The sequence below is a fragment of the Mangifera indica genome, chromosome 11 (genome assembly GCF_011075055.1).
Source record: "Mangifera indica cultivar Alphonso chromosome 11, CATAS_Mindica_2.1, whole genome shotgun sequence".
NCBI classification, from domain to species: domain Eukaryota; kingdom Viridiplantae; phylum Streptophyta; class Magnoliopsida; order Sapindales; family Anacardiaceae; genus Mangifera; species Mangifera indica.
In genome coordinates, this window is record NC_058147.1 from 1,554,179 (window position 1) to 1,581,388 (window position 27,210).

The window sequence follows — 27,210 nt, forward strand, 5'->3', positions numbered from 1 at the left end:
GTGCAGGTAAATGGAGTTGGAGCCTAAGGTTGAGCTAATGGATATGATAATAGCTTAAAATTTTACATGGCTGATGGAGGAGGCAGCAGGACACTTATTTGTACAGTAGCTTCCACCTATTTGATCTGGATATTGTGTATTTACATACATGCCTGTACACACATACCAATACTATCTTGCAGCATATTAATCAGAACCCTGTAAGTATTTTCCTTATATGCTTCAACATGCCTCAGCCAAACCTATTGAATTGGTACATATTGTTGCACAATACACGTGCAGGTTCCTACCTTAAAGCAACAAATTTTCTTCAAATGGGAAAAAATTTAAGACATTTGTTCATGTGAAGTGATTATTAGATGATAATGATGATGATAACACCCGCAGAACCCAGCAGGCAAAATCAGCTACTTTTCTTTAAAACTGGCCATAAACCAACTGCCAGTCTGCCAGCCATATAAAAAGAGGAGGGCTCATACAACAAAGACAGATTATGTTGAATTAGAAACCTCATCTGTGTTCCCTTTTCTATCCGACTCCTTCTTCACCTTTTACTTTTAAGATCTAACGAAACCAAGAAATTTGCCGCCGCACAACGCAATGTAAACCATTTTTCATCAAATATAGTAAACCAAATTTCAAGTAATTTTCATTTTTTATAGCTTTATCTTTTCTTAATTTCTCAGTCTCACCCATTCCTATCCTCACGCACTTTCTTATATTTTTTTTTCTTTTATCTACTTCTGTTCTTCTTCAGACCCTTACACGTTTTATTTTGTTTTTAATCCCAAATGGCTACGAGAGGGAGCAGATCAGAGAAGGTAAAGAGGTTTTTCAGCAATTTGATGCAAACCGCAACTGTGGCCTTAACAGAGAAGAAATGGCTGCTTTAGTGGTGGCTGTAAACCCTAGAGTTAAATTCAGCGACGAACAAAGCAATGCCATTCTTGACAAAGTGTTCCGTACTTACGGCGAGTTTGTTGACGGTGAAAAAGGCTTAAGTTTTGATGGTCTGTTACGCACCTACGTGACGGTGCTGGTGATGTGGACCGAGACGTAGATGCGTTGGGGTTGTAGTTGAATTTAGACGAAAGCAAAAGCGTTTCAGTGGTACAGAGAACGGCGGCTTGGGGGGTTTCGCCGAATCACGGTATAGTGTTTGATGACACGTGGAAGATTGTGGATGATTTAGCGATTTTGGTGAAAAGACTGAAAGCTAATCAAGCGAAAGATGGGAAATTTATAGGAGAAAATTTTGATGCGTATTCAGACGCAGGTTGGTCAAGAGAATTGGGACCTTCAGCTGAATTATCCGAGAAAAGGGTACTTTGGGGAGAGTTGGGACATGACTACGCTTGTTTTGTTAAGGAGTTCGGGGTTTCAAGAAATAGGGCAGATGGGGCTACGTCGGGAGAGGTATCTTATGATGGGCATGTGGCCGTTGGTATGGTTTTGTATGAACACCAGTTGTTTAAAGAGGCATTAGTGAGCTTTAAAAGGGCTTGTGATTTGCAACCAGTGGATGTTAGGCTACATTTTAGAGCTGGGAATTCCTTGTATGTTCTTGGCAAGTATAGAGGCTTAGGAGGAGCTTTTGTTGGCAGTAGAGGCTGCTGAATCAGTTGGGAATCAATGGCCGTACTTGCTGCCACAAATTTATGTCAATCTTGGGATTGCGCTTGAAGCAGAAGGTATGGTTTTAACTTTTAAGTGCTTGTGAGTATTATAGAGAAGCTGCAATTCTTTGTCCAACCCATTTTAGAGCCTTGAAGCTTTTGGGTGGTGGGAGAGTACAGGGTTGCTGTTAAGGCATTAGGAGAGGCTATTTTTATAAAAACCTGACTATGCCGATGCGCATTGTGATTTGGCTTCAGCTTTGCATGCAATGGCGAGGATGAGAGGGCAATTGAGGTGTTTCAAAAAGCCACAGATTTGAAACCTGGTCATGTAGATGCTTTGTATAATTTGGGTGGGCTCTGTATGGACTTGGGTAGGTTTCAGAGAGATTCTGAGATGTAGACTAGGGTTTTAGCCGTGTGGCCAAACCATTAGCATGCACAACTCAATAAAGCTGTGTCCTTGTTGGGTGCTGGAGACACTGAGGAATCAAAGAAAGCTTTGAAGGAATCTTTGAAAATGACAAACAGGGTTGAACTGCATGATGCCATATCACATTCGAAGTAGTTGCAGAAAAAGAAACCAAGGGGTAATGGAGGTATGAATGGGGAAGGGGCTTTTCTTACCGTAGAACCATCAAAATTTAAGACAATTGGCGAGGGGACTACAGGAAGGCAGGACTTGGCTAGTGCTCTTCAAATTAGGGCTTTTCAGAAAATTACCAGGTTGAGCCGATGTGATGTGGAGCTTCTAAAGAAAGAAATCAGTGAAATGGATGTACCAGTGTCATATTCTGGAGGTGGTGGTCCTCAGAAATCTATATGTAAACCTAATTTGGAGGAAATTCTGTGCAGGTTTATTAGTTTCCTAAAACATGAAACTTTTGAAAGAGCTGTCAAAGCAATAAATGAGAGTATCCTCTCTATCTTGGATGAATCAGTCTCAGGTAGAGTGGACTTGGGTATTTTTTATGCTATTCTTGCTCCCATTTGCAGTGGTTCTCCTGAAAAGCAAAAATGAATAGCCTTTGAGGCTCTGCAGTGCGTCCTGTGAATGAAGGGAGTACTCAGATTAAAAAGGTTGATGCTGTTAGATACATTAAATTACTGGGGGCTGTTTATTTACCTTCTCAAGGTGTCAATGAAATGATGGAAGTCCATGGAGAAGCAGATTCTTCAACTGTGTCTTTCACGGAGTTTCTTGTCATGTTTGATGATCCTGATTGGGGATTTGGCATCATGACTACCCTGTTGAAGCTTGAAACTGGGGATATGAGTTGCCATGGATGCCATGCTTGCTCAGTTTGCCGCTGCCCAATTATTGGTTCCCTGTTCAAGGAGATGAAATCTCATTTTAGTTTATGTAATCATTGCTACAGCGAGGGGAAAGTGCCTCCCACTTTTAAGCAGGGTGAGTATGAATTCAAAGAGCATGGAAGTGAGTCAAAGGCAATGAAAGGTAAGTGTATGTTCTTTACATAGCAATCCCATGTTGATCCATAGCTAGTTGACTGCAAATCTTACATTATTTTGTCAAGCTTGTATGATTCTATATGCTGTTATAGTTGCTTGGTGTGACATATAGAGCTCATGAACTTGTCAAGTGTATGCATATCCTTGTACAATAGATTCTGCTAACCAATGGCTCTGATATTCTTGTTCATTAATTGCTTGAGATGGTGTATATCTCCTAAATCACTTCTATGATCCCCTGCAACATTTCTCAATCTGCTGCGCTTTTATTTGTATGAGGCATCTTATTAAACAGTTTAATGTAAAATTATCCTCTTTCTTTTTGTTTCTTAGAGATAGAGCTTAGTTTCAATGGTGTAACCGAGTTTGTGTTTTTGCAGTGTACTCAACATAATGGAAGGTTTTTCTAATCTGCTACTGCCCCTAATAATCATCATTGTATCTTTTTGTTCACATTGGCGATTAGATTGCCTGAAGCTGTATGTGATTATTTTTCAACTTGAAGTCTTAGAACATTTACTGTTCTCAGTTATGAGCATTTGTTTGCCCATCTTTCCCACTGATGCAAAATGGTGACAAGTTTGTGATATGGAAAATTTCAAAGATTGTTTGTAGCTGTGCCTTTAGGATCAGTTCAGTAAGGTCCTTCGGTACTAAAAGTTTATGGTGGAGGGGAAAGTCAAAAATACAGCCATAAAACCACAATAAGCCTCTTCTACATATGTAGACGAGTGATTACTTTGTCATTAAAATCCAAGATATAATAGTTGACAGGTTTGGCTTTAACAAATTCCGTTGTAGTCTAGTTGGTTAGGATACTCGGCTCTCACCAAGAGACCTGGGTTTGATAACCGGCACCGGAATAATTGTTTTACTTTCCCCATTTCACGCCACAGCATATATTTTTGTTCTCTTTTCGGCATTTAATTTTGAAATATAAGATCAGGCGGTAAGATTTTGTAATTCTAGCATAAGCACCTTTTACAATGTACAAGCACGGTTACTTTTCATATTGTCCATAAGGCTTTCCCTTGCTTGCACCATTCCTAATTCCTGTCCATGCATGGCCATTCATGATAATTTCTTTTCATGTTTAACACTGGAAACATAAACTTAAATAGGGATCAAAATTACTTGGAAACTTCTATTTTGTTACAAAACCCCTATTTTAGTTGATACACATGAAACACTCATGATCCATCACCTATTTGGTGTGAAGTCAATGAACAGTTTAATGTGCTTTCTAACTATAACAAAAACCATTGTTAACACGCAAGTTAGCTATAATTAAGGATAATTATGGAGTACTTGAGATTATCAGATGCACAGTGCAAGCATGTCAACTGCAATTGCTAGGTCAGTTGTACACATTATAAGCATGACAATGATGTTTATATTGATATTGATACCAGTGATAGCAGCAAAAGAGTCTTCATCATCATCACCATTATCAGCACCACCGGATTCACAGGTGTCTCTTCACCAGAAGGAATACTACCACGTTCAACTGAATCTGAAAGAAGATTATGGTAACTGGAATCCCACACCCATATCTGGTGGAACCAGCCCTGCCCCTATTCCACATGCAAGCTGTAATTCTCATCCAAACATATTTCACTCTCATGACTCTTCTTCCACTAATCCAAGAACTCCTCAGTAAATCATCCTGTACTCCGTTTCCATGTTTTTGCTAGGCAATAGCACCAATGTCTTCACAGTATCATATGCATTTTCTTTATTCAGCCATGGAGTTGCAGGTCCTAGCAGTCCCCAATATGTTCACTTCAGATATAAAATGTCATTGTACTCGTCTTTCTAGTGTATAATTCAGCTTTAGTAGCTAGTATTTTTTGACTTCTGGGAATTCTGTTTCAGAGAATTATCAAATCCCAGGTTATTCCATCATAAAAAGACATCATGCAAGTCCATGGAAACAGAAATTCCTTTTCTCATGCATGGCAAGGAATTATACGTACAAATGATCTACAAGACCAAAATATGTACCACTGCAAAAAAAAATTATGCATATTTTTTGAAAAAGCAATGTATGTGCTAAAGAGTTATTGAGGGCTTACACCAATTCTTCTTCTACTTATCCATTGCAAGTCTTTCCAAAACCCACAAATGTACTAAATGATGACAAAAGAAATTAATGCTCCTAACTAAAACAACAAAATTTAAAACTCTAATGAGAGAATTTCAACTTCCCATATGCTGTTTTCTGCAATGGATGGCAACCATGGTTGTATAATCTCTGCGCCTCAGAGAAACAATCTGGCATCAAACTTTACCTAATTCAAGAAAAATATTAACGTCATTTTAATTGTCACCTTTAAATCAAATTATTATTTCTAAAGAAAAACAGTTGATGATCATAATATTTACATCAGATGAATCGAAGATGGGCCAGATACAGCAGCAACTTTTTGAGCATGCTTTGCTTCACCCCGGTACAGCCCCTTCATCTCTTTTTTAGCTCGCCGAGCTTCACGTCGCTCCTCCTTCACAGCAGCCTGCGTGCAGAACATTAGTTTCATAATCAAATTACAAAGAGAGCACATAGACAAAACAAAGCATAAACCTAAAACCAAAATTGCAATGCATCAGCAACAATGAAGAACATCCATGGACATAAGCATGCACACACAAGACAGATAATTGTGGAACAAGTAGCACAAAGATACCTTCCGTTCTTTCTTCTCCTCTTTTGATTCCTGACCATGTTGCTTCCTCTTCAGCTGTTCACTTTTTAAGCTACCCGTGGCCTTTACTTTTTCGGTAGCAGCTTTTTTGCTATGAGGCAAAAAATCTACAGGAAGCTTCTCTTTTCCTTTAAGGGATATGAAATGATTGTTTTCATTCAAGGATGCAGAGACAGTTTCAGCCAACTTCTTCTTTCTCACTATTTCAGGTGCTCCAATTTTTCCAGGGTGGTTATCAATATTTGAATACGTGGAAATGATAGTCTCACAATCCCACTGTTCCGATTCATCACTACTTTCCTGCACAATAACTTTGTCTTCTTCATTTTCATTTTCATACTTCTCTGCATATTCCACACAACGACGTATTATATCAGCGGCAGAGTCCAGTGCTTCTCTGCCCTTTGGTGTTTCATTAACATGCAATATATCAGCTGGAGCTTTATATTTGTCATCAAGTTCAAAGTCCTCCGCCACGCAGTCACTAAGGACACTCTTGAGCTTGTTTGCAAGAGATTCTTCTTTGGCATCATAGCCCTCATAACCATTGTCACTGTCAGTGCCATATTCCTGACTTTCAAGCTGCAACAAACAGATCAGTGTTAGACATGAACTGAAATTGATGTAAAATGCATCAGGCAAAAGGCAAAACCATAAAGCAATTGTGTGAATTAGCCCAATTATAAGTTTATAGACATTTGCTAGGCATCGAGTTCAAAATAGCAGTGCTGTCATAAATCTTTCATACTGATGCATTGCAGTATTTTCTCAGGAATTCTAAGATAAAATAGACTGGTCAATCAACAGCAAATATATAGAGTCACTGTCATTGTGGAGTAGGGTTGGACTCAAGCTAAGCTGAGCTCGAGCTCCACCGAGCTCAAACTTGGCTCTGTTAATAAACAACCGAGCCCGAGCCCAAGCTTGACAAGCCAAGAAAATGTTGCTCGAACTCGAGCTCAGGAGCTCAACTCAATAAGCTTGCTGCTCACTGGAGCTGCTAGACCCAACGCTTAAGAGGGAGAGGACAATTTCTACAAGAGTGTTACAACAATTATAGTTGTGTTTGTTTGAAAAAAAGAGAGATAGACAGACAAAAAGTGAAGAAGAAATAGAAGAGATGGTTGTCTTCTGCCATTATCAAAGCTTTATATTGATATAGAACAACAACGCATAAATGAATGAAAACGTGTGAGTATGAACTAAAGAGAGAGAGATGCTATGTGAATGAAACACGTCGAATTGTCAAATGCCGTCATCGACTGGAACTGATGTCGTCAAACGCTTGAGTCTAGAACACAGAGTGGATGCACGAAGATGGAGACAGAGTGAATGCTGAAAGAAGAAGAGAAGGCTAAAAGCAAAAGATCGAAGAAGAAGAAGCTGAAAACACATGCATTAATTAGAGGGAAAGTTTTTTTTCCCTTTGACTAATGTGGCATGCCTTAATTGGAGGAGGGAAAGTCTTTTTTCCTTTGACCAATGTGCATTTATGGCAGGTAGGAGGTCTGAATTCCTTTGGCCAATGTGCGTGAACACTAACGACGCAAAGGGAAACTTTTTCCTCTAATTAAAAATTTTAAAGTGAAATGCACTGTTTACTTAAAATTTTTTTTAATGACACAAGCAGCTTGGCTCACGAGCCGCTTGAGCTCATTTATATTGGCATGTAAAGCTCGAGCTTGTTTATGTCAGACTTTTTTTTGGCTTGAGCTGGAATTTGAATTTGAACAAGTTCGGTTGAAATCTAGCCCTACCATGGAGACTAAACTACATGAAAAAGGTCAAGAGTATGATAACAATATGAAAAAGTTACCAAAACAAACCAAACAAAGGTGAGAGAACCAACTTCAATTTTGCAACTTATAAAGGAAAACATACATATAAACCTGTAGAAGACCAATAATGAGCACTTGATAAAATGAGGAATTAAAAATCAGTATGGAATGAGAACTATTCAGACAACAAATTTGTTCCACAAAGCATTAAATAGAAAACTATTAACCCCACAGTTTTAACAACCTGGACTGCCAGTGCCAGACAGTTCTATCACAGCTGCTACCGTCCCACTTCCCTTAATAAGTCAATATAATCCAATATAAAGAGATATGAGGTATTTAAAAACCCCACAAGAAATTCAAGACAACAATGTAGGACATTTTTCAATTGAAAGTTCCCTGTTCAAACTCAGAAGCTTGATTTCATCAAAAACAGTAAGTTCAGTTCTATGAAAAACAAATATAGGTATTAGAAAAATACATAACATGAACACTAATATCCTCATCATGATAACCCAACAAATACTATATAAAATGTACACTCACAAGTAATAGAAGTTACAATTATAACTATAAGTAACAATATGTAAGAGTCTTACCAAATCAAATTGCTCATCAAGAAGACGAGGAACTCGAGGCTTGTCAGCAACAAAATCAGTATCTTCTGCCTCCACTGCATTATGTCTTTCTCCAACCACATTTTCTCGCTTGACAAAACTACCAGATTCGTCATTGGTCACTCCTTTAGATTCATCCACCAGATTAAACTTTCTATCAACCTCTAAATCAGCCCCTTCTTCGGGATAATTTGCTAGGACGATGAAATCCTCTTCCAAGTCCTCAACGTCAGAACCAAACCGCGATAAATCACTATCATCCAGCAAAGCAGCCACTTCAGGATCAATGGTTTTAGGAACCCTAACACCAATTGTCTTTGACGCAACACTATAAATCGAACTATCATTTGCCTCGTTTTTAACTTGAGAAAATTGCACTCTTGAAGCATCGTAAGCCTAAACAGTTCAAAAATAAACAAAAATCAATATTTCTCAAATTAAAAAAAAAAAGATCTTAACCGGATAATATACTTTAAAATAAGTTCAACCAACCTTGACGTCACGCTTGAGCTGGTCAAGTCTAAATTTAGGGTTATGATAAAAAGCGGATCCACCGCCAGTGTTTTTAATCTCCCTCAAATGAGCTAAATAATTATAACCATCATCAGGAAACCCCAGCTCCAAAATTTCTCTCCTAATGTGCTCCGGCAACGATACCGTTGCACTAGACCCATTAAAATTAAGTTCACCGTCATCGTCCTCGGGCGCGTCGGCGAATATAGAATTGGAATCGCCGTGATTTTCGTCAAGAGTGTCTAAGGAGTAGGGATTGTTGTCGACTCGAACAAAGACACGGTCGTTGCCAGGTGTGTCGTCGAAATTTGGGTCAGAGGAGTCACAGGCGAGAAGTTGGAAGGTTGCCGCTTTCTTTTTGTCGATGAATTTCTTCTTCTTGCCCATTGGACGACGGACTATGAGAAAGTTTGTCAGTGATTCAGAAACTGAGATACGGAAGGCCAAAAAATAATTAATGTTGGGGTGATTTTGCTAGTTTCTAAACGTCCAAAAGACTTGGTCCCACCCAGGGTTTGGTGAAATCTTGCTCACACCCATTAATTTTTAGAAAGTTAAATATTTACCATTTAGTTAAATTTATTATTAAAATTAAGAATAAAACTATTATTTAGATTTAAAAATTTTTAATTATTGAATAAACTATTATTTGATAAAATTTTTTAAAAAAAATTAAAATTTTATCACATTTCTTTTCTTAGTTTTAAAATTAATAATTCTTTTCATATAAAATTTAAAAAGTAATCATTTCTTTCTAGGTTTTTTATTTTTATTTTTGGTAATTATCACTATTCTTGTCGTCAATTGGCCTTCCCATCCTCTTCTTCTCAAGCTGATCTTTTATTTTTAGCAATCATTTTCATCAAACGAAGACAAAGACAACTTTGGACTAATGAAAACAATTCATCTTTATTCATTTGAAGATTGACATATCCAAAATTGTCTAACCAATTTGAGATAAACCATGCGCATCTTCTTCCAACTATTTTTTTCGGTTTGAGATGATTCTTGTAAATGAAAATGGCATCTCTAGAATAGTAACAATGAATATAGTCACCAAAAAGGTCAAAGATCAATAGGGGGAAGACAACGGGAACGAAAATGTCACTAGAGAAAGAGAAAAAAACCTTAAAAGAAAATGGTTATTTTTTAAATTTTAGATGAGAAAAATTATTAATTTTTTAAATTAGAAAAAATATGATAAAATTTTAGTTTTTATAATTTTTTAAATCACAATTTTATTCTTAACTTTAATAATAAATTTTAAGAAAATAATGTGTATTTAATTTTTTAAATATTAATAAATATAAATTTTAGATTTCACCAAATTTTGAGTGAGAATAAGTCTTCTGGCCTTTTTAAAACCATGTGGCTGGATCACTTAGATGGGGGTTTATTTATGATATTTCAGTATAGGGGGGTTTTTACAAACTAAACATGCGACATGCTTCTATCAAGGGTTTTTGGTAATTTTCCCACCACCCATGGTAGTGGGTGTTTTTTGAGATTTTTTAATTTAAGGTTTTTTAATTTTTTTTATACCAACTGGAGGGTTGAAAATTTCTAATTTGAAGTTTTCTTTTTGAGTAAAATTTTTTAATTTTTGGTTATTTCTTTCTAATAAAGCATTTATCTATTTTCTTATAAAAAAAAAACTTTAAAAAGCAAACAAAAGAGACATAAATTTGAGCATAACCAAACTATAAATTTAAATTATCGATATGGTTTAAAATTTAAACTAAATTAAATTATAAATTCGAACTATCATTTTAAATTATGAATTTAAATTGAATCAAAACAAATAATTCTTAACTAAAGCTTAATTTGATATGAAAAAAAGTTAAATTTTTTTAGTTCGAGCTGATTTAGACTGAGCGGGCCGTCTTTGGAACTTGGGGTATGTAAGTAATTTCATAGTAGTTAAGGTGGGCAAAAAAATTAACCTAAAAAAAATTGTGTAAAGATAAAATCAATAAAACACGTCAGCAAATATCTACAGTCACCCTATGCGAGCCCGCGTCCTTAACAACCAATTTTATATTGTCACGTGGCAAAGAAGTCCGAAACTTCAGTTGCCCAACCTAGCGCACGCAGTATTGTGTCCGACCCGAATTCAAAATTAAAAACAAAACAAGAAGTCTTCTGGTAAACCTTAGCGGCCAAGTTAAGACATTTTTGCTGCAAAATATTACATCGGACCGAAGCTCCTCTTCAGCACAGAGGTTTGTGAATTTAAACCCTAGACTACGATTCATTTGATTCTTTCATTTCACTGTTGCTTCCATAGCTTTTTTCATTTTTTTCGTTTGTATCTTTATCGGCTTTTAATCTTCTATTATGCTATCTCAATGTTTAGGTTAACATAAGGTCTTTATGGTTGTGGTGTTAGGTATTTCGATTGTTTAAGTTGAAGGTTTCGTTGTGGGGGCATACAATACGTACGATCAATTTTACTTTAGACTGAAATGGATTTGTATCTTCATATAGTTCTGCTTTTCTTTTCGTTTGTGTGGAAGAGCACACACTAGGGCTTTTGAGATGAAACAAGTTTCCTGAATTTTGGTTGATAATATATGTGATGAAGAATGTCCAGTGATTCAAAAGCTATTTTAAGAAACAAACAAATTAAGCGAGCATTTATTTAACAAATTTCTCCTGAATAACGTATTGCAAAATCAAGTCCATAATTTATCAGTGTTAGAAGTGTTTATCTTGTTGATTGAGACATGGTACCTTTCTTGTTGTAATGTGCCTCAATTTATTTTATTTATTATTTTAGTATGTTGTTTTTATCATTGTGTGTATTTGTTAATCATCTTGATTGACTTGTCTTGTGATCCATTGTTTGCATAGCCCTAACCAAACATTTTTTTTTATGTTCATGAGTATTTGCATGAATTTTGCAAATTTTACGTGGCCACAGTGATCAATATATTACTGTGTTTAGTTAATTGGCAAAGGCCACGTGGTTTCTAGAGTGTGGCGCCCGCTATCTGGCAAGTTATTACCTGCTTCGAGAAATCCACATGTTTGAAATAAATGCCATCATTTTGGAACAAGTAAATTAAATTTACAACTATAATATTCCTAATCAATCAAGGAATGGATGACACCTATCCACAGCTGATTCTGTGTTTCTTATTAATTGTTTTTGTCATTTTTACCGAAGGATGAGATTTGGATATTCCTAAAAGTATAATTTATCTCCATATGTCTTAAAAGTATAATTTTCTTGAAATTAGCTTCATTATGTAGAAGATTATTGTATAACCAGTGATTGTATCCATAACTTAAATTGCACGGAAATTCCTTTTCAAAACAGTTTTTAAGATTCCTCTATTACTCTTTCGATCCTTGCCTCTGTACTTTCACTTGGTCTTTTCAATTTGCTTTGTGAGATATAATGCTTGAATGGTGCTTGAAAGAGTAAATATTTGGGGTGTAATGAAAAATACTACAGTAATTAGTCTTGGATTCCATGAATTAAAATACTTACCGGCGTAGGTTATTTTTACAATTATGTTATATTATTAGTGCCATTATTATGACTATTTACTGTCTTCAATGCTTTGTAGGTTATTGTTATTTCAACACAAATGCATTATAATATAATGTACGGATGCAAGTTTCCTCTTGATTTCTTAGACAGAAAGCTTTGCTGAAATTCTTTGGCCTAAGAAAGTAAGAATACTTGTTTTTTTGATGGGTGAAGATGGAAAACTGAAGTAAATCTGTGTATCTAAGTGATAACTGAGGATTAATTTCTGTTGGGACCAGTAGAATGTCTTTACAGTGAGATAATGCTCTTAGAATATTATTGCATGCTTTTCCCAACTAGTTTTTTAAAATCTTTTTATGTAACTGTAAGCAATTCCAGTGCATGACTGCATGTCTTTGCTATGAATAATAGATTGTGGACATTAAAGTGGTTGGCTGTTACCGGTGAATTGAGGCAAAGGCCTAGAATTAAACATCAAGCAGTCTTATTTTGTTTGATTCTACCATTTGGGAAGGATCTCATCTCGTGTGGGTGTGTTTAGTATCTATTGTATTCATTGTCTTTCTGTATCATGCTTTGTGTGTGTGGTATATTGTCCTTATAGTAATTTTCAACGATGATGCTAGTTTTTCTGCTCTCTCTGGTGAAGTTACTGTTTTTTGGTTTTGAAGAAAGCATTCTTGAACAGTTGTTGGTACTTCGTTTAGAGAAAGGCCTCTTAGGGAAAATGAGCAAACACCACCATGTTTAATTTGTTAATGTAATTATCATTAACTATTTTCAGCACAACACATATTGAGGGGTATAAACATACTTGTAATTTAATGATTTTGGTTTCTTGAAGATTTATTAGACTTCAAGTTATCTAATCAAATTGGTTCCAAATGTGAAATCAAGGATTGCTTGTGACAGATTGAGGAGGCCTCTGTCTCGTTCGTGAATGATTTGACATGGTTGGAATATTGTCTGGTAAAATGCTAATATTGTAACTGAATTTGAAAATTTATATGGGCTGAAGAAATCTTGCTTGCAAGTGGTATATGATTCTCCACGGCAGATAATTTACAATGAAGAATTGTATCCTTGTAAATTTACACAGTATGTTATGGGACTTGGTGATAGTAATTTGAAAGGTGTTGTTGGACAGGGGTTTTATTTTACTGTTGGAATTAGGTGCTTGTGTTTGAAGGTAAGAGTATGAGGTGGTCCACTGGAGATAATATTTGGGTGTGTGATTAATGTTGACAGGGAAGCTGTGGCAGCTGTGTTGTTATTGGTGGTGTGTTTGTGGATCAGTGGTGGTTGACGTGATTAGTAGGAGATTTGAACATGAGTTCACGCAGCAGGAGCAGTAGCAGGAGCCGAGGTCATAGTCGGAGTCGGAGTCGAAGCAGGAGTCCACGAGATCGCAGGATCCGATCTCGACATTCTTCACATCGTGACGCTCCTTTAAGGAGGGAGGCACGTCGCGGTTTCAGGTTCTTGGTTTTCTAATACCTTTTTTGATTATTTTTTAAAGAATTTTGGCGTCTAAAGAGGAAAGGATCCAAAAAAATAAAGAACAATCGATGAAAACAGATGCATGAGTGCTATGTTCTGGAATGTGTTCTTGGGTTGTGTCTGCCTATCAGATTTTCCCTTTTGTGTCTCTCCAGAGCTTATTTTCTTTTTTGGTCCACTAAAACTTAATGGTAAATGGGATTGTGTAGACATTTGTTTCCTTATCCTGTATGAGTGTTTGTTTTGGTATAAATTATACTGCTGCTTGCCTGCTTTGCATTTGCTCAGGGTTATTTGACGCTGCACCGTGATTTTGTTTTGTCTTGTAATCAGCTGTGGAGAGATTTTAGTTGCTTTTGGATGTTGAGTTTGAGCTACAACAACCTTTTTGCTTGCTATACCAGTGTCAGGATACTTCCTTTTTTAGCCTGATATCTTGCATGCTTATAATTTGGATATTCATAAATTAATTGGTTATTCCTTTTGCAAAAGGAGACTGCAACTCTTCTTGTTTATTTACTTCCTGCTTATAATATTTTTTTTGGAAATCTATCTAGCCAAGGCAATCTGTGCAACAACTGCAAGCGACCTGGTCATTTTGCGAGAGAATGCCCTAATGTTGCTGTCTGTAACAACTGTGGTCTTCCTGGGTAATGGAACCTTCTTGCATTACTATAATAAATATAAACACTACAAACATTTGGGCTACGCATCTGACATTTTATTTTCAGGCACATTGCATCAGAGTGCACTGCACAAGCACGATGTTGGAATTGTCGAGAACCTGGGCATGTGGCAAGCAACTGTCATAATGAGGGCATCTGCCACTCGTGTGGAAAAGCTGGACATCGTGCTAGAGACTGCCCAAACTCTGAGCAGCCAGTTGGAGACTCAAGACTCTGCAACAATTGCTACAAGCTAGGGCATATTGCAGCTGACTGTACAAATGACAAAGCATGCAAGAATTGCAGGAAAACAGGCCACATAGCACGTGATTGTCAGCATGAACCTGTCTGCAATGTGTGCAACATATCCGGGCATGTGGCTCGGCAATGCCCCAAGGGGAATTTTCTCGGTGAGAGGAGTGGTGGGGGTAGATACAGTGGCTATCGTGATGTGATCTGCCGGAACTGCAACCAGGTTGGCCACATGAGCAGGGATTGCATAGGTCCCATGATCATATGCCACAACTGTGGAGGCAGGGGCCACATGGCATATGAGTGCCCATCAGGGAGAATAGCAGATCGTGGATACCGCCGGTTTTGATTTTAAGTTTTCATGAATAGGTCTGAACTGCTTTGGAGGATTGAAAATCATGTTTTGTATTGAGTTATGTTGGTTACAGACACAGTTAATTTTTCAGCAACTGGATTAGGGCCTCGACCCTCTTTATTGCCTCAAAGGATATTTTGCTGTCTTAACATATTATTTGTGTTTTTAGTAAACTTGAGATTTTTATTTCATACTGTTTAATTTTGTTAATCGTTGTGTGGAGTTGGACGGCCCATTTAGTCTTACAGTTTCAGGGGTAAATTTGGGTTGAACTCAAAGAAGAGTGCTAGTGTAGAAGCTCGGCTTCTTTGTCCTTCTAGTGAATTATTGGCACAATTTACCCTACTGATAATATTATTTATTCTGTTAACAATCTTTTCATGATTCTCCATATTAGATCGAACCTGCAGGTCGTATCCAACCCTCAATTATCTACAAAATCCTTAAAATTACGTAAACTAATGCAAACAAGAAAGAGAATTTCTTTGAAAAACAAAAAGCTATAGTAGCAGATGCCACGTGGTCGTAGGTCGCCTGTGGTGATTCATATATCCACGCGGCGGCATTTCCCGCGTGTAAGCGGAGAAAGAGCCCGGTTTCTTTCGACTTGCGACGAGACCGTTGCATTTTTGAAAAAGTAAAGGCGGTTAAAATTTACTGAGAGCCAGCCAAACAACGTAACTCAAGAGCCGAAGCTCGATCGATCCTACTTTTAAAATTATCTTTTCCAAAAATTAGATGCATTAGCTTATTGGTTCTTGGAGTCATCATCATGGAGACATTGATACTTACGCCTACGCAGAAGTACGCAGTGGCTGGTCTTTTCGCTCTGGCACTTCATCAGACACATGTTCACCAAGAGCGGACTTCAAAGCCTCTTGGATCCCTCGAAAAAGAGCCTATTGGCGAAGGCGTGGAAATCAGTAACAATGTTGATTCGGATCATCCACAGCTTTGGATCGATGAAAATTCTGGCTTGCTTTCGCCTGTTTTTAGGTATTTTTTAACAGGAATATTCTTTTCTTACCTGGTTTAGCGGTGAAAATGCTTAACTTGAGCAAACGATGATTAGAGTAAAATAAGACTGGTTTGAGTGTCGTTAATGGTGGTCATTTGAGGAAATTATAGTTTCAGTTGTACCATTCATTATTTGATTTATTTGTTATCGCATTATGCAGATCACACAGCTTTTCAGATTTAAGAATGGTTTGATTGCGATAATCTTTTGAAGGATTTTGAAAATGAACAGGTTTTTAGGGGTGGACGAACAAAGGCACCATGGTATTAAGGAAACAGTTGAGCTCTCCTCACAGTTAAGGCACCATGTTGGATCGGTATGCGATATTCTTTGGAATAGCTAGTATGATTAGAGAAAGAATAAATAGTTGTTTCGGAAATTTTGTTTGATGATCCTTAACTTTAAATGAGACTGATTAACTAGGCATCATATTGGAGAGTTATTTAATATTCTTTAGAATTGCTGATAACTGCTAAATCTAGTCTGTTCGACTGACATTTGTATCACATGACCAGAATGAAGTTTTGATGGCTCAGAATGATTGTATATTTTAATACTGTCAGTGTGAGTGATACAGAGATATATTTTCCTTGGAAAATTTTAAGTTTTCAAGGCCTCAAGTTTTATTAAGATCAGACTAGGATTATCTATAGAGTGAAAGAGAGCGACATTATATGTTTACTTGATGATTATGCATAAGAATATCTTTGTTGATTACGTTAGATAATTCTTAAAGTTTTACCTGCACCATTTGCATTGTGTTTATCATTGTTTATTGCTGAGCATGATATTATTTGTATCACAGTTCTTGACTTTACTCTCAGCGGAAAGTGTTGTAACTTCAGAAAAAACAAGCAAGGAACTTGCTTTGACCAAAACTGTTGATGCCATGGTGCTTAGCATGGAAAGCTCTGCTACCTCTTCTGATATTTCTGGGAATTGTGATTATGAAAACAAATGCCATAAGAAATATTCCCTCAGTAATGTAGAACCAGCCACCGATGTCAAGGAAACCATGCAGGAGGGGATTTCCAAGGCGTCCAAAGAAGAGAAAGTTCCAAGTAGATCTGCAACTGAAATTTCGGAGCAACAACTGGAAGAGGAAACACAGCTCACATACCAGACAAAAGTAGCAGTTCTTTATGAGCTTCTTTCAGCTATTTTAGCTGATAATACTGATTTTGACAAGAATTGTTCTCGACAAAAGGGTTATGATGCCAGATACCGTGTGACTTTACGTTTACTGTCAACATGGCTCAATGTCAAATGGATTACAGTGGTTTGTCTACCCACCCATTCTTTTTGTATGTAACATTTATTTCATATGTCGGAGTTAATCGATATTTGCTTTAAATGAGTTATCATACCATTTGTTGCAGTTTTTTTAAGGACTTCTAGCACATGCTCCTTGGTTGCTAAAAATGTACCAAGAACCCATTACCGGAAACTTTTGTTTTGTAGGAAGCCATAGAGACAGTAGTTGCCTCCTCAATGGCAGCCAAGCAGGAGCAAGGTGAAAATGAGGATGGAAATAGTACTTCTGAAACCCCTGGTGCCAACTGGAAGCGTGGAGGTGTTATTGGTGCAGCTGCTCTAACGGGAGGAACCTTGATGGCAATTACTGGTGGTATACATTTTTTTCGCTTAAGCTTACAAGGTGTTTCCTTCAATAGAAACTTGCGGTGGTAACAGGTTGTTATAAAGTTGTTTATGATTCTTAACAGGCCTAGCTGCCCCTGCAATAGCACAGGGATTGGGTGCTTTGGCTCCTACTTTGGGCAGTGTTGTCCCTTCAATTGGAGCAAGTGGATTTGCTGCAGCAGCTAGTGCTACAGGATCAGCTGCTGGTTCAGCTGCCATTTCTGCTTCATTTGGAGGTATTATTTTATAAGATTGGCTCTACTGGCTTCATCATTGAAACATTTTATTTCCTGAATACTAAATGAAGTGTCTAAGTGCTGCCCAGCATTTTCTCTAGTCAACTTCATTTCTAGTACCATATGTGTGCAGATATTTAGTAATGTGTACATAATGACATTCAAGAATAAATTACCCAAGAAGCTTTTTATATAGTTATCCTAAGAAATATGAAAATTATATCAGTGATCTGCTTTCAAAAGTTTTAGCTGATGTAAATTTCACAGAATGCTACTGCTGGACTTAAGAAGTTGCTTATATATATCTTGATTTCAGTGGAAGAAAGCTGTGGTTTGATAATGTTGATTTTGTGACTACTCTCTTATAGTCTGACTGGGGTCACAGTTGTTTTAAAGATTCACTATGGATTGAGGATGTTAGGTTAAACTTTCGAGGATATGTTGATTTATTGTGACAAAATAGTCAAAGGTGATTTACATCAGGAGATAATTTTTTTCATATAGTCATCCATACTTGCATATTTGTCATATCAAATTTGAAGGAGAGGAGAATAAAGGGGAACTCATTTTTTTACTTTTATATTTTAGCCGCTGGAGCTGGCCTTGCAGGGAGTAAAATGGCTAGAAGAGTTGGGAGCCTTGAGGAATTTGAGTTTAGAGCTACCGGACAGAATCATAACCAAGGCGTGAGTACTATTGTTCATTGATTTATTATTTTCTTGAGATTTAAGCCTAAGTGTAGTGGTGTTAGATATTATTAATGGGTTTTTCCATGGCATGTTGTACAATCAGGATCTCTATTGATTGTAGCATTCTTTGTATTATCCAATTTTCTTATTAATATATCTAATCTTCTCAGCAGGTAGCCGTTGGAATCATGATTTCTGGACTTGTCTTTGAGGAAGAAGATTTCATCAAGCCTTGGGAAGGTCATAAAGATAACTTGGAGAGGTTAGAAACTTAAATGTTCCATCTTTGAGAAAAGAGCACAAACTATTTTTATCCTATCCTTCACTGTTCTCACCAGAATGAGCTCATCCTATTACTTCTATCAAGAGCTTGTCATTGAAATTTGATTTTTTTTTCCCTAAAGAAAGCTTAGAAACCTGTTTCCTGATTTCTTGTCTGTAGTATACACCCTTGTTACTCAAAGTGAGGGAAAAGGGGGCAGGGGTAGGGGGCACTTGTTTCTAGCCATTATCTTCGGTCATTCTAGGCACAAGTTGTTTGAGCTTAAGGTGTCAATGGACTCTAGATTGTTATGTGTTACACATTTCAATGTACTGTGGATGTGTTTCAATAGATGGTTCTAGTAGAAGACTGTTCTCTTTGAGTTCTATTTACTAAAAGTTGCATCCTTGTGTCTTTATAATGGTTTCTGATTTTAGTTTAATAAATATATAGGTATGCCCTACGGTGGGAGTCTAAAAAATTGATTGAACTGAGCACTGCAATACAGGACTGGCTATCTTCAAGTACATTTTTTAAACCTAAAATTGTTTTTAGAATTGCTAAATTTAGAATTTTTTATGCCATCAACAATCTTGGTGCTTGATGCAGGGCTTGCTATGGAAATGATGAAACAAGGTGCCATGCTAACTGTATTAAGCACACTTATAGCAGCATTTGCTATGCCAGCGGCACTGGTTTCAGCAGCTGATATTATAGACAGTAAATGGGCTGTTGCTATTGACAGGTTAGTTTTCACTTTATTGGCATGGGAAATCTAATTGCTTACTGTGAATTATCTTGTATTTTTCTTCCCAGTATCATTTTGCACATATGTGCAGTAATCAAGATAAGTTGAAATTTTCATTCCAATAATCAACTTTTGTTTTCACTGTGATACTTACTAAGCCTCAATTTCAAACCACTCAGGATTTTCATTCCAGTCATTTCAAAATTACATACTGAGTTTCTATAGGTATTCAGATTGCATAAGGCAAGTCAATTGCTAATTTAAGTAAATGTTGTTGGATGGTTTATGCATATAATATTGCATGCAGATTTTACCAGTTAGATTTTGAAACTAAATTATCTCCATGGAAAATATTGTCTGTGTTACAATTGTTTAATTGATGTCTCTAATAGCTCTTTGCATCTGCACCTTCCTCCCAACATCTCTAATATCAGATCTAATAAAGCTGGTGAATTGCTTGCTGAAGTGTTGTTGAAGGGATTGCAAGGAAACAGGTGCTAATGATTAATCTGGTACTATCATCAATAGATCAACAGGATTTTATATAACATTATACCTTAATTCCTCTGTACTTGTAGACCTGTGACACTTGTAGGTTTCTCATTGGGGGCTCGTGTAATTTTCAAATGTCTCCAATGTCTAGCTAAAGCAGGAGAAAATGGTATGATCATCATTTTTTTTTCTTGATTGTTCAGATGATCTTGTGTTGCTACTATCTACTGTAATATTTTGCAGCTGGCCTAGTGGAAAGGGTTATTTTGCTTGGAGCACCAATATCAATTGAAGGTGAAAACTGGGAGGATGCAAGAAAGGTGTACCCCAAATAATTTCTGCTAAAATTTTCTACATTACTGTCTATAGAGACGTATCTAAATCCTGTTATTGGTTTGTAGATGGTGGCTGGAAGATTTGTCAATGTTTATTCACTTACTGATTGGACGTTGGGCATTGCTTTTCGTGCAAGGTAGGTGACTTATGAGCAACTCTATGTTACTTGGTGAATATTGCAACAAAACTTTCTTCATTTGCAGACAATTGGATTGTATCTTTGAATTTAAATCACATATTCAACTTCTATATGACCAAATTTTTTACCATTTGCAGTTTACTTTCTCAAGGATTAGCTGGAATTCAACCTGTTGATATTTCAGGGATTGAGAATGTAAGTACTAGTTCTCACCCTAACATATTTCTTTTGTAATCGTATTGCTTTGATAATGGATTTATACTGGATTTGCAGGTTGATGTTACCGATCTAATCAGAGGTCATTCTTCCTATCTATGGATGACAAGAAAAATTCTGGAACAGCTTGATCTGGAGAATTATTACCCAGTTTATAGAACTAAAAATGACAAATCCCAGGAACAAAATAGTTCTTTAGAACTAAACGTGCCAAATCCTCAGAGCAAAGTAGTTCAGTAACCAGGTTTCTCTCCAATTCAGGGAAATATCTATTTTACGCTACTTATGTCATTAGTTAGTTCTATAAAGTGGATGATTTGAATAAAAGATTGTGCTCTCGGAAGAATGCTCAGAGTATAGAAATCCATGGCTGATATATATACATATATATATATTCGTACATTATAATTTACATTTAGTTACGCCCTTGTTTGTAAGTCATATGCTGGCCTAGCATGCTTTTTAACATTGAACAGGGCATTTTATCTGTTTAGAGAATAGATATAGACGGTATCCAAACTATTCTTTATCAGTGTTTTGCTTCCTGTTGATGGTAAAAATCCCTCTGTCTCAGGAGAATCCTTTTGGTTCCAGTTCATATATAATTTACTGCTCTCATGCATACAGTTGGAAACATGACACCAACAGACCAAATTAATATTTTTATGTTATAAGGAATACGTTTATAGGTTGCACTCTCCCCTTTAAACTTGTAGATCAAGGCAGAATTTTCAGACAGTGATGGCTGTTAGGGAAGGACCATTTGTTAGAGAGGAGCTGAAAATATTAAGGCTTATCGTTCAAGGAAGTCTCTTAAATATGGTTATATATACTGTTTTGATTAAACTAATGTGGTCCAGAGGTCAAGTTGTTAAAAAACTTGAATGCATAAATATTAGTAAGTTAAAAGAGTGGGTGGAGACCACGGTGGCGGTGGCCAAATTCGGAGAAGAAGCTCAGCATGCTTTCTCCTGTTTCAGTTCAGTTGGGGACAAAAGTGTTCTCTAAGTCAAGATCACATGGAGCCAACTAAATAGTCTATATAAAGCCAAGGAACATTTTCCCAACATTTGCAACAGTGCTTGGCATCAAAACATGAGCACAGCAAGAAGAAGTTTCTGGCTTCTTTTATTTCTAGCAGTGACCGTTGCTGGGTTGAGAGACGGAGAAATATTGGTAAACAATACCCCAAGTCAGGGCACTCTTGTTGGAAACAAGAACACCGAGGCAACAGCAAGAATAAACGTTATGGAGGCGGAGAAGGAGGCGGCGGGGGTGGTGGAGGGGGTGGCGGTGGGGGAGGAGGAGGTGGCGGTGGGTATAAATGGGGCTGTGGTGGGAAAGGAAAAAGAGGAAGTGCGGTCATTAATAATAATACGATGTATAAAAGAGAGTTTTTAACAGGAAGGATTATAAATTGGGTGAGTTTGCCCAGTGCATGAATAGAGGAAGGTGCAGAGGCAAAAGATTGGATTGTCCTCTTCATTGTGGCGGGCCTTGCTTCTATGACTGCCAATATATGTGCAAAGCTCATTGCCCACGCCACTGATCCTGATTTGCTGCTTATTATTAATTGATGTTATTCGAGAGAGGCATGAGTTCGTGCACTTTCTCACTATCTTGCTTTATCACGTTTAATTGGATTTACTTGTGAGAGAGATGAGCTGGTGTACCATTGCATTGGGACCGATTTTGAAAGACTACAAACAATTGAAACTAAGTCCCCTTTGTAAGCTTTAAGTCAAGTCTTACCATACAATGACCGTTCATGAGAAGTCAGTTTTTTTCATGATTAACGTAGACCTGATTCGTTCACTGTGAAATGAAGAAGAAGAATGAATAAATGAACCCCAAGATGTGAATCAATTGACTTGTAGTGTGAGCAACAACCCACTCACCATATTTCAACGTTTTAACCAGGAAAGTAAGGTAATTTTTTAAACATACAAGTTTCACTTGACGACCATTACCAATTTGTAAAATTATGTGCATTCAGTTTACCTAACTCAATTAGAGATTTAAATAATGTATTATTATGTGATTAGATAATTTTAATTTAATAATAAAATAATACTTAATCATATGATAATGCATTATTTAAATATCTTGATAACACAAGAATATTCTTTCTATATATACAATCAGTTTTAATATAAAATATATACATTATAAGGTTACGAATATGTACACTTCAAACAAGGACATAGGATTTATGTGAAAAATCTAATATGGGAAAAATCATAGACAAAAGACGAAAATATTCCACTTTGAATGAACAAAATTATGAGATAGAAAAAAAAATATTTTTTTCTCACCACAATTTATTATTATTTGACACCCGTTATCTTTTGTAAGTGTAATAATAAGTTTATTTATTAAGTTATTTGGTTCATACTTCATTTTATAAATATAGAATTGTATTTATGTTAATTTTGATTCAACCATTTTTTTGTAATAAATAATGTATTATTATATGATTAAATATTATTTAATTTTAATTTTTAATTATCTAATTATATAATAAAATATCATTATTTGTATATTAAAATTGTGTATACAGATTACTTATAATTAAAACTTATAAAATCTACCAGCCAAAAACCTGTAATGCTGTGTACCGCCAGTGAAAACAGTAGGTGGAGATTGACAGACTTGCAACAACTCTGATTTTCAGCCACCAAAAAATTCACTCTGGAAGGCAAGGAGTGGCAGCAGACAAGAGTGAAACAAGTGCTCAACAAACCGAAGCAACTTTCTAATAATGAAACGAAATTGATGGTTTCTGTACTGTCGTCCGCACGAAGAAGATCCTGCTTTATGACAAAACCAGGCCCAGGGCCAGGGCCAGGCTACCGCTTTTGGTGTCTCTCTTTATTCCTTATCCGACTGCCATCTTATCCTGGTCTTCCAATCTCAATCATTACCCTGTAACAGTTAGCCAAAAGTGTTCTTGATAATTACGTATTCAGTCAACTTTGCCATGATTAATTTTGAGGCAAGATTTATATGATTTTCATTCGTTTGAAACTGATATTGAAAAGGGTTTTGCAGATCTTCTTAATATGTACAAAGACGTTTGCTGGTTGCAAGTACAAGAAACTGATGAAACAAAATGATGAAACAGAATCCAGTAGGATTTGGACCACCATGAGACAGACTAAAAGAAAAGGAAAAAAAAAAAAGAAATTCAAATCAAAACATAAGAACATGTTCATGATTGATTTGAGATCTTGATGATTTAAAAATGTTAATAGTTATGGTCTAGATCTCTTTGAACCAGCCGCAGGAGGAGGACTGATTTGTGGAACTGCGAAGACATCGTCTTTCCACCTACTGTTGTTGGTTTTCATGGTGGTAACCTCCTTTGTCTCCTTGAAACTAATTTGTCCTCCAATTTGTGAAGAAAAGAGAGAAGGATGCAGAGGTGTTGGAGCTTGAGGGACCCAAATTCCATTACTTTCAGATGACAAAGAACCCAGATTGCATCCAAAATCATCGTCCGAAAAGGGCAGCATACCACCATTACTCTGCAACAAATCAACATGGAAAAAGATTTAGCTCAAATCAAAACATAGTAATTTTTTTTTTTTTTTAACACAAAAGATGGGATCTGATAATGCAAACCTTACAGAAACCAAAGTTGTCTAGAGAAGAATCAAGAAAGTCCTCAACATGCCAGCCAGGGAGCATCTGTAAGTATTCCGATATGCTACTTGTTGAGCCACCACTTTCATTCACAATCAAATTATTCCCACTATTATTCATTACAGTGGTTATTGTATTTGAAATCTTGGAATTGGAAGATGGATTTGAATTCAGTGGAGTAACAGAGACTGGTTTCTTGGTGTAAGATTTCTGAGACTTGGCATCAGGAACAGAATCACAACCGTTGGTTACAGCGGATGTGTAAAGAGTAGAAGTTGCAGAGAGTTTGACCCCTGTGAGAAGAAACCTATTATGCTTCTTTGTGTGCTCGTTGGCTGTATGAATTGGCACATCACAATCTCTGCACAGAATGGCTCGGTCTTGTTGACAAAACAAGAAGGCCCTCTTCTCCTAATAAAACAAACAAGCCATCAAAATCATCGGCAATAATTTTGCAATCAAGGAAGTGAAAGCGAATACCTGACAAACGTCACATAGAGGGAACTCTTTAGAGGAAGGGTGGAGGAGCGAGAAGCGCTGGTGCTTAGAGGCAAGCTTGTTGGCGTGGTGGACACGGTGGTCGCACGCGTCACAAAGAGCAGCCTCGTCCGCCGTGCAGAACACCGAAGCCTCATCTTTGTTACACACGTCGCACTGGATCTTCATCTGTTTATCTTCTTTCTTCCTTTTTCTTCAATCCAATTTAATCGCTACAGGGGTCACTTTTCTTCTACAAAGCTTAATTTCTACATAAAGAAAGAAGAGTATCTAGAGAGAGAGAGAGAGAGAGAGAGAGAGAAAGAAAGAAAGAAAGAAAGTAGGTGGGCTGACACCTCGAAGAAAAGAAACGGAAGGGTTATAAGAGAATCATGTTACTAGTGTAAAATGTCAAAGTTTCGAGAATGAAGTAATGAAAATGATAACAGTGAGATCAAAAAAGCTCCAATTTTCACGTTCTTAATTTAACATCAGTATGGCGAGGGACACTCTGGGATGGGTTGCTAGTTTTATCTTATCAGAAAATTGGCAACTTCTTAAATCCTCGGGGCACAGTGAGAATTTTCGCCAACACAAGATAAGTTTCCTGTTAACTTCAACTGCGTCTATGCTGTTGCTGTGTCGTTGGATTTACAGCATTCCTTGAAACCAAACATATAGCTAATCTTTAAAGACACTGTTAAGATCTTGACACTGTTAAGAGACAGCATACAGCATACAGCATTCCTTGACACTGTTAAGATACTCTGAACGTTAGCAGAATCTTTAAAGATGAAGAGTCAGAGTTCCCATCTAGCTTTGAAACCAAACATATATAAAATATGCATATATCTATATGCCTATTGGCTGAATGTTAACTTCTATAATTTGCATTTGGGACCATTCTGGCCTTGCTGGTTGTTAGTTGCTAAATCAAATCTATAGCTAATTCCTATCTAAATCGCGACCACCTGCCTGGAGTCCACGCTGGAAATCAATGAAAGCCATAGACAGACGAGCTTTGACTTCATAGGAGTTTCTGTAATCGGGTTTTGTACAGCCATTTCTTTTCAGTTAACAGTTTCTTTACTAACAAGATTTGGGTTCTTCAATTTTTTTCATTTATAAGGAATATAAATGGAAACTTAAAGTAAAGATGATTTTGCAGGAAGGAGAAAGCTCAAATCAGTCAATATCGTGGTCTCTTCGAAAGGGCAAAGGTCACGCATATCTTCATGACTCTTCGTAATTGGGGAAATGGGACCAATCTCCCTGTGCTAATGGGGAGCATGGGAGGCTTTAAAGCACGGTTCAAGCAATTCTTTATCTGAAAAAGGCAAGGGCTAGGAGGCTAACAGTGGAAGACTCTAGCTGTGGGGTGCTGTTGCGTCATAATGGAGAGAGTCCCGTCAGCTTATGGGCAGCCAGCCAGTCTGTGTCAAATTTTATCCTTAATTTCAGGTAGTGCTATCAGTGCTTTATTTTTCGTTTTGCTTATTCACTTGTTTGAAAGTTCTTATTTTCTAGAGATTGCAGATTCTTGCTGTTCATTTGATCTTTCTATAATTGAGATATGGCATATTCCAAGCAGGAAGGCTCAATCATTGACGTCCCATGTGCCATCCTTATTGGGAAAGATATGGTGGTTGATTCTAAATGCTAAGGAAACCACTGGCTTCCTAGATATTAAAAATTCAAAAGTATTATTGTGGTATATTGGCTTAATAGCTTGACTGGTAAGTTTTGGTTACTGAGTAGACTAAAGGACTTATTCTCACCCAAGATTTAGTCTATTCCCAAACACCCACCAATAGGGTTTCAAAAAAAACTTAACTACCCACCCATCATTCAATTTCAGTTAAATTTTTTAATTAGATATAAAAAAAAATGTCATTTTACTATTAATATTAAAATAAATAAAATAACATCTCATTTTTCTTTCTTAGTTTAAAAAAATTAATAATTCCTTCTAAAAGTTTGAAAACTTACATTTTTTCCCTATTAGGGTTTGATTTTTTCATTTGGGCTTTTCGATGACCAGTTGGTTTTAACTGTCAACCAACCTTCTATGCATCTCTCTCCCTGATGATTCCCTAGCTTGAAAACCTCCCAAAATTCAGTTAAAATGGTAAGATGATGTCACACAAATCTGTGCAATGTGGACACACAAACGGCTAGATGATACACAAATCTATGTGATATTGTCCGATCGTTTCAACCATATTTCAGGTGGTTTTCATGCCGAGAAACCACCGAGGAGGAAGATGCACAAAAAACAGGCCGATGGCCAGAACCAATTGGTCGCCAAAGAGCCCAAATGAAAAAAATAAAACCTTAACAA

General features: G+C 36.8%; 4 protein-coding genes and 1 pseudogene across 9 annotated transcripts; 3 read left to right on the forward strand and 2 right to left on the reverse strand.

Moving 5' to 3' along the window:
- The first annotated feature begins 213 nt into the window (after positions 1-213).
- On the forward strand, positions 214-3,652 carry LOC123229173 (annotated as a pseudogene).
- Positions 3,653-5,088: 1,436 nt separating this feature from the next.
- On the reverse strand, positions 5,089-9,148 carry LOC123229174 (protein LTV1 homolog). Its single transcript, XM_044654809.1, has 5 exons — positions 8,679-9,148; positions 8,169-8,582; positions 5,774-6,373; positions 5,475-5,602; positions 5,089-5,380 (listed from the first exon to the last, which is right to left on the reverse strand). The coding sequence occupies exons 1-5, from the start codon at positions 9,084-9,086 to the stop codon at positions 5,377-5,379; spliced, it is 1,554 nt and encodes a 517-aa protein (XP_044510744.1). The 5' UTR covers positions 9,087-9,148; the 3' UTR covers positions 5,089-5,376.
- Positions 9,149-10,766: 1,618 nt separating this feature from the next.
- LOC123229795 (zinc finger protein GIS2) lies at positions 10,767-15,161 on the forward strand. Of its 5 annotated transcripts, XM_044655751.1 has the most exons (6): positions 10,821-10,921; positions 11,089-11,137; positions 12,275-12,380; positions 13,447-13,676; positions 14,256-14,348; positions 14,430-15,161. In XM_044655751.1, the coding sequence occupies exons 4-6, from the start codon at positions 13,528-13,530 to the stop codon at positions 14,962-14,964; spliced, it is 777 nt and encodes a 258-aa protein (XP_044511686.1). In that variant the 5' UTR covers positions 10,821-10,921; positions 11,089-11,137; positions 12,275-12,380; positions 13,447-13,527; the 3' UTR covers positions 14,965-15,161. The 5 variants fall into 5 exon arrangements, with proteins under 5 accessions (XP_044511684.1, XP_044511685.1, XP_044511687.1 ...); XM_044655750.1 differs by lacking the exon at positions 11,089-11,137 and having other exon boundaries at positions 10,782-10,921; XM_044655752.1 differs by lacking the exon at positions 12,275-12,380 and having other exon boundaries at positions 10,818-10,921.
- Positions 15,162-15,521: 360 nt separating this feature from the next.
- LOC123229217 (transmembrane and coiled-coil domain-containing protein 4-like) lies at positions 15,522-21,279 on the forward strand. Of its 2 annotated transcripts, none has more exons than XM_044654873.1 (15): positions 15,522-15,966; positions 16,220-16,304; positions 16,794-17,267; positions 17,450-17,615; positions 17,713-17,865; positions 18,454-18,551; positions 18,728-18,816; positions 19,270-19,340; positions 19,426-19,561; positions 19,999-20,058; positions 20,143-20,225; positions 20,300-20,376; positions 20,458-20,528; positions 20,669-20,726; positions 20,805-21,279. In XM_044654873.1, the coding sequence occupies exons 1-15, from the start codon at positions 15,743-15,745 to the stop codon at positions 20,985-20,987; spliced, it is 2,028 nt and encodes a 675-aa protein (XP_044510808.1). In that variant the 5' UTR covers positions 15,522-15,742; the 3' UTR covers positions 20,988-21,279. The 2 variants fall into 2 exon arrangements, with proteins under 2 accessions (XP_044510808.1, XP_044510806.1); XM_044654871.1 differs by having other exon boundaries at positions 15,524-15,966; positions 18,725-18,816.
- Positions 21,280-23,780: 2,501 nt separating this feature from the next.
- LOC123229014 (B-box zinc finger protein 21-like) lies at positions 23,781-25,493 on the reverse strand. Its single transcript, XM_044654568.1, has 3 exons — positions 24,873-25,493; positions 24,372-24,803; positions 23,781-24,274 (listed from the first exon to the last, which is right to left on the reverse strand). The coding sequence occupies exons 1-3, from the start codon at positions 25,056-25,058 to the stop codon at positions 24,002-24,004; spliced, it is 891 nt and encodes a 296-aa protein (XP_044510503.1). The 5' UTR covers positions 25,059-25,493; the 3' UTR covers positions 23,781-24,001.
- Between the last annotated feature and the right edge of the window lie 1,717 nt (positions 25,494-27,210).

Coding starts and splice junctions, on each gene's coding strand:
- LOC123229174 (XM_044654809.1), bottom strand. CDS start 9,086: ATGGGCAAGAAGAAGAAATTCATCGACAAAAAGAAAGCGGCAACCTTC. Junction 8,583..8,678: donor AGCTCAAGCGTGACGTCAAG/GTTGGTTGAACT, acceptor TGAACTGTTTAG/GCTTACGATGCTTCAAGAGT. Junction 5,603..5,773: donor AGGAGAAGAAAGAACGGAAG/GTATCTTTGTGC, acceptor TTCTGCACGCAG/GCTGCTGTGAAGGAGGAGCG.
- LOC123229795 (XM_044655749.1), top strand. CDS start 13,528: ATGAGTTCACGCAGCAGGAGCAGTAGCAGGAGCCGAGGTCATAGTCGG. Junction 13,677..14,255: donor GAGGCACGTCGCGGTTTCAG/GTTCTTGGTTTT, acceptor AAATCTATCTAG/CCAAGGCAATCTGTGCAACA. Junction 14,349..14,429: donor AACAACTGTGGTCTTCCTGG/GTAATGGAACCT, acceptor TTTTATTTTCAG/GCACATTGCATCAGAGTGCA.
- LOC123229217 (XM_044654871.1), top strand. CDS start 15,743: ATGGAGACATTGATACTTACGCCTACGCAGAAGTACGCAGTGGCTGGT. Junction 18,552..18,724: donor GACAGAATCATAACCAAGGC/GTGAGTACTATT, acceptor TAATCTTCTCAG/CAGGTAGCCGTTGGAATCAT. Junction 20,226..20,299: donor AGCTAAAGCAGGAGAAAATG/GTATGATCATCA, acceptor AATATTTTGCAG/CTGGCCTAGTGGAAAGGGTT.
- LOC123229014 (XM_044654568.1), bottom strand. CDS start 25,058: ATGAAGATCCAGTGCGACGTGTGTAACAAAGATGAGGCTTCGGTGTTC. Junction 24,804..24,872: donor CTCTATGTGACGTTTGTCAG/GTATTCGCTTTC, acceptor TTGTTTTATTAG/GAGAAGAGGGCCTTCTTGTT. Junction 24,275..24,371: donor ACAACTTTGGTTTCTGTAAG/GTTTGCATTATC, acceptor GATTTGTTGCAG/AGTAATGGTGGTATGCTGCC.